We start from the raw sequence: 13716 nt of genomic DNA on the forward strand, positions 1-13716 counted from the left end.
GATGCATCAAAGATAGCGGCATGGGACAGACTGATACATTAATAAATGGATAGATCTAAGGTATAAATAAACATAGATAAGAAACATATTAGCACACAAGTTAACCCGTGCATGATACTCATGCATTCTAGTCAAATCAAGCTACTTAAGGTGTTAAAAAGGTTATTGTCATGCATTTGGGCCATAGCCCAGGCCTCAACCCCCAACCACTCCCCACTGTCACCCCCGGCAACCACCAACCACTCCCCACTGTCACCCCCGGCAACCACCAACCACTCCCAACTGTCACTTCTCCTTCAAGAAATATATATATATATTTTTTAAATCTTTATAAACAGTTTTAACAATTAACAAATTAAATTAACAAATTAAAAACATCTCAGTATACCAAATTTCAGCCCTTTCTGAATTTTTTTCCCCACACACACTAGGAATTTAGTAGGTCAGTGTATAACTCCGCCCAGCAGGTGGCGCTGCAGCTTGGTTTTATTTTTTCCACACACACACAGACAGACTAACACACGCCACTAGACATTTATATTATAGATAACAAGATGAAGACAGAAAACAATATACATAAGAGATTGATAGACAGACTAGACTGAAAGACTTTGCATAGTTGCCCTCCAGGAGATCCCAGAGGGTGGAATGGGGCGGGACGCTGCAAATTACCTAATTTTGGCCCATCCCGCAAAGAAATCATCATTTTGTTTAAGGGGCGGGGCCAAAATGACGCGATTCACCATGAATCGAGGTTCCTGACTGCCAGGATGCAGGAGAACTGCCTTCTCTCCTGGGAGTCCGGGAGACCTACCTGGAATTCAGGAGTCTCCTGAAGTAGGAGATAGATTTATGAAGGAAAACTGTTTTAAGAGGCATATTCAATTAAGCCGGCACATCGCGGCTGCGCATTTAAAGTGCCATTACGGTACCACAACATTGCAGATTTCTGTTCAAAACTCTATAAGGGGGTGAAGAGAAACCCGCGATGTTGCCGTAACGCAGAGTGCCTTCAGGGCTGTGCCGGAGACACTTCACGCTTAACTGAATATGCCCCTAAAAGTTAAGTGTGAGTTGTGCCCATTATTTACACTTGTAACAAACTGATGTACAAATTATATTTCACCTAATCAAAGAAAAAGAAAACCTATCAATATGAATTTTAGCTTTGGTTATATAACTATAGTAATACAGGCACAAGTGCTCCTTACATTGGAATTCTTTAAAACTATGTTAACCAGGACTAAATGTGGCACCATTTCTGTGCCAAGCAAGTATAAAGGCTGAGAGAACAATCACAGTGATAACTGCACATTCAGCAGCTAATATCTAATTGATCTTCACCTTGACATGGAAATACTTTTTCGATACGTTAATCCAAAATCAAACTATTAAAAGTAAAAAAAAAAAAAAAAAAAATTACAAGGACAACATGGCAGATAGGGATTTCTTAATTTATAAATTGTAATACCACCAAAATGTCAGCGATTCAAAGTAAATAACTGAAAAATAACATTAATGTGTTCCATGGAACATTTTGATTAAATGAAGTAGAATTAGGTTGAATAGAGCATTCTACTATACTGAGCAAGTACCAGCTAAACTAATCAGCTAGAACAGACAGCAGAGATGATCCTTTACCATGGAGCACTTCTCATTTAATCCCCCTTAGGAATGGTTAACTATTCAATTCAGTCAAATCTACTCTATCTGTAGGTCCCTACAAGTCTGATGAAGTAGCGTAAAAAAAAAAACCAAAACAGTCTGTTTTGCAACTTCTGGAAAAGGTAAAAAGTTCAGTTGCATTATTAGTATGTTGCTCATTTTTAACAAGGGGATTGAGAAAGACCAAGTCATTTCCCAGGAAATTTAGCAGTTCTTACTGTGCTGCCTTATTGACATGCACACAGTCAGCTTTCTTTACTAAGCGCGCTCAGGGCTTGATTCACCTTCGGACGTAATCTGAACGCAACTTGTGTTTAAAAAAACAGGTAACTTGTGCGCACATGCACCTGCATTCATATACCAGAGGATCACAAGACACGTTTCCATTTGAGTCTGGGTATTAGTATACTCTGGCTAAAAAAAAATATTTTATGAAACAAATGAACAACTCATAATTCTATAAACATTAACAAAATTATTTTTTTGCGTCAATTTTTATTGAAAGTTTCCCAAAATATTGGGTACAGAAAAAAAGAAGGAAATTAAACAGAAGGGGATACAGGGTTTTTTTTCCAATTTTTTACAACAGTAAGGGGCAAATTCAATTCCCTGCGCTGTTCTGAATTGAATTTGCCCGTTGTGCTTTAGAACAACGGGCAAATTCAATTCCCCCTGAAGTACCGCCGCGTACAAACTACTACCGTTATTACGGTAATATTAACCTGGATTTCTGCTCACAGCTGTCGGCGTTCAAACTACCGTAATAACGGTATTTACAGGCACTATTACCGCAATAATGGTAATAGTCCCTCACTTCGCTGCGTTCTCACATGTGAGATGGCTTTAATATTCCATGCAGTTCCCCTATTGACTGAAAAGCAATGACAAGTTCAGTGGTATATTCAGTGGTATATAAAAGCTGATATGCTTGATAAGATGTATTATCATTATTACATTATTATATAACAATATTAATAAACACACAAAACTAATCAATCCTGTACAATTTGGAATATGAACTTCATTATTAAATCAGAAGTTCTATACCTTTAAAACCACGTTCAGTCAATGTTGGATTAATAGTGTATTTCTTTTCACTATCTACCACAATTGTTTACTTGCGCTGTAAACCTCTTTATCACCAAATGTACCAATAACAGATTTTCAGATATTTTCTGGTTTTATATATCAGGGTTCATCATGCAAAAAATATCACCGTATACACATATACTACAATACAATGTTGGCCTGCTATTTATCCCTTTCTGCTAAAACATATGAGCGCCTTCTAAACAAGTTACTGAAATTCTAGATGGCAATAACTTAGTCGATCCTCATCAATCTGGGGTTTGCACATCGCATCAATCAACAGAAACTGTTCTTGTCAATGTACGATATATAAGGCTACATCTAAAGGGAGGTGCTCCGAATAATTCTCTTGGACCTTCCAGCAACATATGACACAGTGGGTCTGATTCATCAAAGAAAGTAAAGCAAAAAAATGAGTAACTTTGCACCTTGGCAAAACCATGTTGCATTGGGGGGGGGGGGGGGTAATTTAAAATGTGATGGCAGATTTATAGTTAGGGAAAGGCATGTTCTAGATCAACTTTAAACTTCAGTGTACAAATAAAGCTATTATGTATTTGTGTGCTACATGAAAAAAAACAGCCAGTATATCTTATGTGAAAAATAATAAACTAATTTGCACCCCTTGCACTGTAACATGGTTTTGTCCAGGAGAAAACACTCATTTTTTTGGCCTTACTTTGCTTATTGAATCAGGCCCAGTAAGTCTTTCATTTATGCACCTTCTTTTAAAATATGAATTTTTAGGATTTCATAATGTATGACTCTCCAAAGACTGGAGCTTAACTTGAATAAAAGTGAAGTATAATTCCCAACCTCCTCCTCAAACCCTGGACCTGAAGTTCATCATCATCATTTATTTATATAGCGCCACTAATTCCGCAGTGCTGTACAGAGAACTCACTCACATCAGTCCCTGCCTTATTGGGGCTTACAGTCTAAATTCCCTAATATATACACACTCACAGATAGACAGAAAGGCAGACACTAGGGTCAATTTTGATAGCAGCCAATTAACCTTCCAGTATGTTTTTGGAGTGTGGGAGGAAACCGGAGCACCCCGAGGAAACTCACGCAAACACAGGGAGAACATACAAACTCCACACAGATAAGGCCATGGTCGGGAATTGAAGTCATGACCCCAGTGCTGTGAGGCAGAAGTACTAACCACTAGGCCACTATGCTGGCCTAGTTTCATTAATAGTTACAGTCATCACCATCTCCACTGAGTCAGTTCCCTAAACTCGTTGTCTTGGTGCCATACTTGGGTTTGTCATTTGGTTTCACTTCCATTCAAACAATCAACAATTATGTTGCCTTTTCCCCCCGAGGCTTTGCTAAGACACACTCATTTAACCAGAAAAACACTTTGTCATGCCCTACCTCTGACCCATCTTGACTACTGTAATCTTATTCTGTTTCACTGATTCCCATGTTGCTCCTTTACCATTAATTCAAAATGCTGCAACAATTATCTAGCATGTCTCCTGTTCCGTGTCTGCCCCCGTTCTTCTCTATTGGCTCCAGGAGCTGGCTAGGCTGGGGACCAGGGAGGCACCTGCCCCAGGACCGATCCCATAGTGAGCTACCTTGGGCTAAGTCACTGAGATATCAACATTTTTTTCCTTTAAAATGTTCCTTAATGCCGGTCTCGCCCCCCCAGGGCTAAAATTTGCCAGTCGGACCCTGAGTATCTCCCTGTCAATCTTAGGACAATGTTCCTCTATTTGCATACAAAGCATTACATTCCCCTGCTCCATTGTTTTCCTGCATTTGAACACATACTACCCCCAGAAACTTCTCCAGAGCTGCCTCCTCTCTGCTCCCTTCACTACCACAACTTTATCCCATCCAAAGTCATTTCCATTCACTGTTCCTACCACTGAATTATACTCCCGCTGAGAATTCCAAATTCCAACACAACTTTGAAGTCTTAGAAGGACGACCTTCTCAATGACATCACAAACTAGACATGACGTACAGAATGTTCCCACATGTGCACTTCTTTTCAATATTACACTTATGTTGTGTGGCCTATATACCATTTAAATTGTAAACTCTTTGGGGCAGAGAACACTAAATTCCCCTTCTTAATGTTGGAACAAATCCACATAAAATCCACACTTTTCCCCTTGATTGCAAAATGAGCAAAAAAAAAAAATGTTTCATTTGATTGAATTATTTGAAGAAGAAACCTATCAGAGGTATATAGAGAGGGTAAGGGTCACTTACGAACCATACAATCTGTGGATCCATAATGTTTATTGATATGTGCACTTCCCTTAAAAAGGGCCGCAAATTACCCTTAATCTCAGTTATAAGTTGAGGGGGCATCAATGGAACTCCGAGAGGAAGACTCCACCAGTAAGGGACAATGGACAGGACAACATAACCAAATATTATGATTAAGACACACGAGTATGGGTCCTGGTTTTATTACAACCAAAATCTTAAACTTCCAATGCTTATTTTTCCATAATATAGACTGCCCATGATTCCAAATTAACACTATGAATGCGAAGAGGATCTTACAATCTTATTTAGGACCTAAAAGAACATACGATAGGGATGTTATAGCCCGAGCGAGCTTAAGGTTACACATCGGCAACTTTATGCTCTTCCTTTTAAAATAATGAATCCTGTTTGCAGATAATTACAACAATTAGCATGTTCCATGCCCTAATAAGATCATGAAGCATGCACTAAGCATCTTACAGGCGATAGAGCTGTTTGTTGAGACTAATAACATTAATGTTACTGTGACCTAGTATCCACCCAATAAATAATAATCTGCAGTGCAAATAGTACTTATGTGAAGGCTGTAATTAAAAAAACCCAAAAAAAACAAGAAGGTGGAGTATGTGTGTCAAATGGAATATATAGATTGTGATTTTAAAACAATGCAGATTTCATCTCAGACACACAGTATCCTATATACAGAACACAGCAATCAATCTAACCACCGCTACTAGGATCACCTTAATTCTGACTGTTCCATGACTGCAGGGATAATAAACACTCCGAGAGTCACAAGTTGCTTAAACCTGTTCTCCACCAAACTGGGTGATTTATTTTGTTTTGATATCTACCTTTGTTACTTCCATTCTGCATTAGGATACGTCTGTATATAGTCAGTATAACAATACAGTTAACAATCCAATCCAGAACAACCTAAATATTGCACTGAAACACAGACATTTTTAAAAGATATTGTCAACTGCTAAATAAACAAAAACTAAAAAGTCTATTGGTCACAATTCCCAATACTCTGTACATATCCTATCAGAAAATGAAAACCAAGAATAAAGAAAACATAATCCTATTATAATGATAGAACTATTCAATAACAGTTGCTTTACATAAATAAATATACATAAATGAAATGCAAAAGTCGTAGGCGTTTGTAAGAACTTAAAATAATTAAGTAAGATAACTATTCCAAAGTGAATAATATCAAGAATAGCTTGCAGTGCGATAGGTGGCGATGTTATATATACAATGGCATAACGTTTAACTCATTCTATGGCAAAATTAGTTTGCATGTATATTTAGGTAAGGTAACAATATGCTTTTCCGTCTTAACTTATATTTTATATATTGCGTAGTCAGATTATATATTTAGAGTCATATGTACCTATGTAAATCAACTTGGTGTCGCAACTTCATAAAATGATGAACTGACTTTCAATGGGACCAGGTTCAACTGGATGTAAATAATAACTTCTGTCCAGGTGTCTTCATAAGGACAGACTCTTTGAACAGATGCAAGGTGTTCTTATTTAGGGTGATTTCAAGCCAGTATAAAAACCCCATAACCTTTCTGTAAAAACCCATAAACAAAATCAATAAAAACTCTAGTCCTAAATGATTTGAGTAAGTACAAATTCACAATAGCCAATGCATTATATAGTGAACTGACCTACTATTCTGTTATCACACTGTAAGCTGCAGGTAATGCGAATATTTGGCATAATGGAATGGGGAGGGGAGGTGGGCAAAATGCGTTGGGTTCCATAACTAGAAAACTGCCTTCAATATGGTTCAATTTTCCACTGAGAACAAAAATTAAAATACTTCATCACTACATTTACAGATATGGCAATGATGGAGATGTCCTGCTAATAACATATGAACAATTGCATACCAATATAAGACATACAGATTGGTCCTTTATCAGGGTAAGGCAAAAGCTGCTTTCCTCATATTGTGACTTAACATGACTGCATTTGTACGCTACGCAAATGGTCTTAAGCCACCGCACACCAATTTGTCGTCTTTTGGTCTGAACAATAAGCAGACTGAGGTTGATCTAGGGCTTACTATAAATTACAATATACTAAATTTTGTGACCTAATCAATTAAAATGAGATTCTAACATGTGCGCGAGAAAAAGTGAGCAAACGCCGTTTGCGCATTCTACATACATAATGTACACAAAGTTACACAATTATACGCAACAACAACACCACGAGTGTGGCAGATAACCCAATTTACGAAATATCACACAAGAAGTGAAGGCAGTCCAGATACCCCCTTACTCTCCTAACTTATTTAATGCCTTAATTGTGGGTTGAACAAACAGTACATTAGGAGAAATTGGCAAAATTTGACATGTTTGAGCAGGAGGTTCAAATGGGCACATAGGTAAAGCTTCGATGTGGCAATATTACCTTTACAACCGCACAGGCTGATCTTACTAGGAAACTAAGCACAACAAGTGAGCAACACTACCAGGAGAAGAGCCCAGATGTAGCACATATTAAAGGAAGGACTAAGGAGTTGTTAATTCTTCAATCCATGTACAGGTGCACCAGAAGAAAAGCATTATGTCACTCTGTTTATTTAAGTGACCCCCAGAGCTCTTTATTTTGTGTAAAAATTATTTGGAACTCTTTGGAGGGAAGTCCCCCCTCATTGTCTTAACAAAATCTTGTATTGCTAAAAATGTAATCTAGTAACAGTACCTGGCTGTATACTATAAAGTAAGAGACTGGCTGCTAACTTTTATTATTTAATGAAAGAAACATCCCACACTCATGAGTCCTGTATGTTTAGCAGGACTCATAAGAGGTAAAAAAAAATAACTATATATATATATATATATATATATATATATATATATATATATATATATGTGGAATGTTTCAGATATGTATATATTACTTTGTATGTTATAATTCACCCAGGAATAACTTGCATATTGGTTAACAATCTCTATTTAAATTTTAGTGACCCCCTAATGCCACATATTTTTTTTGCAATCGTTTTGCAGATACTAGCCTGAGTACTCAGGGCTGTCCGGATGTGGAAAGCTCCAAACCTTTCATACGGACCTTATCTTCCCTTAATACTTCATGTTTTTTGTCAGGTTACACTTTTTATTTTGTTTTCGGCCCACAAACTAGTAGTTATGACTGAAATGCAATCCTCTTAATAGAACTACAAGGACATGGCTACATACCTAATGATGGTTGGGTTAACAAACCACCCAACTCATTTAAATAGCATGGCACAGACAGTGCAATTGTACAACACATAGCAACCAATCAGATATTGCCTAAAAATCAGTCTAGGCAAACCAATGCAAGCTAATATCTGTGAGTTTGCTATTTGTGACAACACATTTCTGTTATCAGAACCACACCATTAAGTAAACCAAATCTAGCCCACCAGTTTATATTTATTTTCTGCAAAAATGCTTGTAATCTGGATTCAGTTCTCTATAAAGACTTTGCCTGCAAGTAAATGCAGTGCTACACTTTTACTTGGCTTGGCATGTCTCAAAAGAAGGAAATAGGCTATTGGACTATTTAGCAAAGTCTTTCCTGCTACAGACTTCAGTCTATGTGAAAGAAACTGCCCCAGAGGAAAACCACCCATCAGCAGGCTTCCTTTATTATGACTACAGGGGTGGTGGGTGTGGGGTGAGTGGGTTTGCCCAGCATTGACTTTTTTTTAGATATGTATCAGAAAATTATTTTTATACATCTAAGATGCAGGTGAAAATGTGTCATTTTCCATATATCTGCAGGTCAGATCATTTAAATAAAAGCTTGTTCTTAACCGTTGTTCTGCTAGAGAGCTGTAGACTCTTGGTTCTCTGATGGGGTCATCTTGTAGCTCATGATTAATGCGGGTTATCCAGTACAAGTGTCAGTCGTTTGTTTATTTCAGTGTAGATTCTTGCTGCGGAAATGGAGCTATAGGAACCAGAACTGCTAAAGTCACTCCTGGATATTTGCACAAAAAATTATAACTATGGGACTGGTTTCAACAGATTCTTGCTGCCCAAAGGTAGCAGTTGGGTGCCAGTGCATTAATGCCAAAATCACTTTTGTTTATTTATACTAAATAATAATAAATAATTGACTGGTTTCTGTCATCCGAAACCAATTTTATATTTATTATTTTTTTTGTATACATAAATGAGCAATTTTAGCATTAAAGTCCTGGTCCCCATAGTTACTTTTGAGAAGCAAGAATATGCTCTGAACAAGTTAGGAGATAGGAGTTGTAGTCTTTTAATGACAGATATTTCACGCTGGCACCATTAAAGTATCACTTTGAATAAAGAATATAAGCAAGCACTTGTTGAGTGATCTGACATCCCCCTTTAACCCTTGACCTGCACAAACTAAAGAGCCAACAATTTGTGTTGTTAGCTTATCCTCATAGACCTCTCATCTCACCCTCATTGCAGAAGTGTTTCCCATATATTAATAAGTCACCTTCTTACACACACCATTTAAATCTTGTCACAGCGAGATGGACCTCTTCAAGAAAGAACTTGTGCAAATAGATAATAATCACAGGTCTCTGACAGAAACAAATGGTCTGCAGTCCAACACCAAAGCTTTGCAGACAAAACCTCCACTTATGAGCACCAAATCCTCATCAAACTAAACTTTAGTTTAAGTAGTCGCAGCTTTTTACAGCTACTGTCCTATGATTGTGGTCACCAGTATTTTCTGCTGTTACCAATGAGCAACTTTTCTCTTTAATCTCTGATATTTGCTTTTCTAAATGCCATTGTGCAATATATTTAAATATACATAACCTTTGCATATATACTATATATATCTGCTTTCAAAACAAAGTGCACTTTTAAATGGATTTAAATTTTCAGATAATGGAGCTGAAAAAATACTAATAACAAACAATACAAATAATAATAATAAATATTATTATTATTAATAATAATAATAATAATAATAAGCACATATAGAAAATTGTGACATCCGTCATGACTGAATTTCTAATATAGGTCTTTAATGAGGTAAACACCACAAGTAACCTCGCTCTTTCCCTCAAGGGTGCAGTTTTTGAGACAGAAACTACAGAGAACAAAAAAATATATGCAAATTCCTGATTGCACTATTACAAGATACACAGATGAATATTTTGCAAAGCAAACCAGCAGTGGTATATTAGCATGCAGGAGCAATATAAAGGCAGGTGTAAAACTTTTTATGACATAATTATGCTAACAATCACCTCACCCTATAGTGCAGAATCACCAGGCTATGTGACCCTGTATACTGGTTTATTCTGTAAACATCTAGCATAGAACTGTGGAGTTGAAATAGAGTCTATAGAATGTTAATATCTATTCAGCTGCATAATCTAAACGTTGTGAAGCCGTGTTAGACGTTTGCAGGTATTAATCAGTAGGATGACACATCCCCATTGCCTGACACTGATAACCAACAAACCGTGCAACAAGTGCGTAAAAGCGCAAAAACAACGTAGGGGAATCATCAGGTCCCATAAAAGGGGGACAGATAACTAGAACTTCTGCAAATCACAGCGGACCCATATGACAATGTGAATTGCCCTCTTACCTTTTCTTCTCTTTTTCTGCTGTCATGATCTGTCGGCGACTCAGTGACAATATTAAAGTTAGTAGCAAATCTCCGTGTCTGCCAAATGCACAAGAGAGTAAAGGCACAATCACTGCTACTCTGGTTCTGGAGCCAAAGTGGGGTGCAGGCAGGGGGGGAAAAAAGCACAAAAATAAAAGGAAATAATAAAATATATATTAAAAAAAAAAATACAAATTAAAAAAAAAAAACAAACAGCACAAACTGCAGCAAAGTCCTTGACGAGTCACCCTCTGGCTGGGGCTGGCTACACAGTCTCAGGTCACTGCTGAGGATTGTATAGCCGCCCAGGGGACAGACTAGGGGGGGAGCAGGAAGGACAAGTTCTCTAATAGACCGATGCGCGATGTACCCTGAGCCCGGAGCACGGCGAGGGCAGCAGGCTGGAAGTTGGACTTGGAGCTCCCCCTGGTCTCCGGGTGGGTGGAGGATCTCTGGGTCTGTACAGCTTGCCCTGCTCCACAGGCAGCAGCAGCATAGGTCAGGCTCCGGATTGGAGCTGGTCGTGCCCGCCCTGTCTGCAGCAGCCACCCCCCGTCACTCCCACAGCAGCCCGGCTCGTTGTCAGGGTCAGGCAACCTGACAGCGGACACAAGTGGATGTACCTCTGTTATAGGCAGTGCTAGGCAGTCGGTGCATGTCATCACACTGGGCAGTGCTGTTATACACACACCTTATCATTACAGGATGGCTCATTTACATTTAGGGAAAGAATGTGGGTTGTGTTTTTCTCTCTAAAGACCCACACATATTGTTTATAAAGTGCCTTTATTGTCATGCATGTTTATAAAGTGCATATTATTGTGGTCCTTTATATATAAAACCTGTTTATAATATTATACTATCTATCTCATATCTAACCTATCCTCTCATATCTATCACCTATTTATCTATCTCATATCATTCTATTTATCTCATATCTGCCTACCTACCTATCTATTACTGTTTTACCCTGTATAGTCTACTGTTTGTACCGTGTATGGCGCTGCGGAAACCTTGTGGCGCCCTACAAATAATAATAATAATATATATCTCATATTATATTTATGTCATATCAATCTCATATTATTCTATCATCAATCAATCAATCAATCTCAATCAATCTTATCTATGTCATATCTGTCGATCTATCTATCTAATATAATTTTTTCTATCTATCGGTCTATCGCCAATCAATTTATCTAATCTATCCACTATCTATCTCATATGGTGGTTTTCAATTTTATATACCAAGTCATACTGATGATTTGTCTATATGATTGTTATTGGATGATATACTAATATCTTTTATATACTTGAATTAAATATTTTATGTTTACTTATGCCGGTCATTTGATTTTTCATCCCTATAGCTATTTTCTAGTGGGTATATGCGCTGGTATATTTGTTTCCAATTTATCTCTTTGTGGGTTTGCCACCCTTTTTCTCCAGCTGCAGTAATCATAGACCTATCCGTGTAACATTTTAGCGCCTGCACTCTTTTTTTTTCCATATTTATCTATGTCATATCTGTCGATCTATCTATTTAGTATCATTTTTTCTATCTATCGGTCTATCGCCAATCAATTTATCTAATCTATCCCCTATCTATCTCATATAATTCTATCTATCTCTAATCAATCAATCTCATATCTATATAATATATCTCATATCTATGTCATATCTATCCCATATCATTCTATCTATCTCATATCTATCTGTCTATCTATCTCATCATACTGATTAATACCTGCAAACGTCTAACATGACCTCACAATGTTTAGATTATGCAGCTGAATAGATAGTAACAATCTATAGACTCTATTTCAACTCCACAGTTCTATGCTTGATGTTTACATTGAACAATTACAGAATAAACCAGTATACAGGGTCACATAGCCTGGTGATTCTGCACTATAGGGTGAGGTGATTGTTAGCATAATTATGTCATTAAAAGTTTTACACCTATCTATCTCCAATCAATTTATGTTATCTATCTTGTATCTATTCATCTACAATCAATCAATCTATGTCATATCTATCTATCTATCTATCTATCTATCTATCTATCTATCTATCTATCTATCTATCTATCTATCTATCTATCATATAACAGGTGGAAGACCTAAAGAGAGTCCATTGTTTAAAAGTGGACCCTCCCATTTAAAATACATTTAAACATCACTGACAGTAAGTAAATCCTCCAAAAATATATAAACCATCAGTACAGAACGGCAGAGATTCTAGGTCCTGAGGAGGGTTTTGGTTCAACTGTTCAATCAGTATTCACAACCCACAAAGTTTATTTTCAAAAGGGGGAAGGGCTATTTAAATCTCCAGTAGGTGGGGCAAAAGTAGTGATTGCTCCACCCCCTTATGGTGAAAAGATGGTCCCTAAACATTTTACTCATGATAATTTCCTATTAAATTAGATCAGTTCACATTTAGAATGTGATTTTTCAGATTTGTCTATTTATTATGATAATTCTGATTTATTATTTTAATTCTCACTAATTTCGGAATTTTCGTGCTCCTGAAAATAGATTTTTTTCTCTGTATATTCCATCTTATTTAGCTTTATGTGTTAAAAAGCTCAAGAACATCTGATACCTCCTGATAAGGCCATGAAAATTATTATTTTATTCCTCTAGGATGATCGATAGAATTTCCATAATCTAGATACTTACCTGGGTCTGGAATGTCCCGATGAGTTTGATCTATCCATGATAAATATATACTCGCAATGTCTCTTTATCTGTTAGGTACAGTCAAAGCGTCAGATTTCTTTGTAGAATCACTTAGAAGTCCTATGTTAGTCTTCTAACACATTTTTCCTCATCTATCCATGTCCGGCGGAAGACATAGCAACTTTCGTTGCTACAACGTTACTAAAGATGACGACACATTAGGGGAGGGCTCTCCTCTATAAATATCCAATCAAGCCATATCCTCGGCTTGCCTAGTAAAAGCTATTAGCGAAACGCGCGTCGACTGCTCCGCTCGCCTAAATATTTTCTCTGGCAGTTTATTTAGATAGCCTCTGAAACAAAGATTATAAATAGATTGGTCCAGAGTATTTACTATTTTCTGAATGCCGCATATA

At 37.2% G+C, this 13716-nt stretch overlaps 1 protein-coding gene across 1 annotated transcript in view; it reads right to left on the minus strand.

Moving 5' to 3' along the window:
• The window catches only part of EPAS1 (endothelial PAS domain protein 1), a 97297-nt gene extending 86071 nt beyond the window's left edge, over nt 1-11226 (minus strand). Inside the window, exon 1 of the mRNA XM_075204125.1 lies at nt 10596-11226. Coding sequence (XP_075060226.1) covers nt 10596-10621 — 26 coding nt within the window. The 5' untranslated portion in view covers nt 10622-11226. The remainder of the gene's footprint in view (nt 1-10595) is intronic.
• Between the last annotated feature and the right edge of the window lie 2490 nt (nt 11227-13716).

This window comes from Mixophyes fleayi, chromosome 3 (assembly GCF_038048845.1).
Source record: "Mixophyes fleayi isolate aMixFle1 chromosome 3, aMixFle1.hap1, whole genome shotgun sequence".
Lineage (NCBI taxonomy): Eukaryota > Metazoa > Chordata > Amphibia > Anura > Limnodynastidae > Mixophyes > Mixophyes fleayi.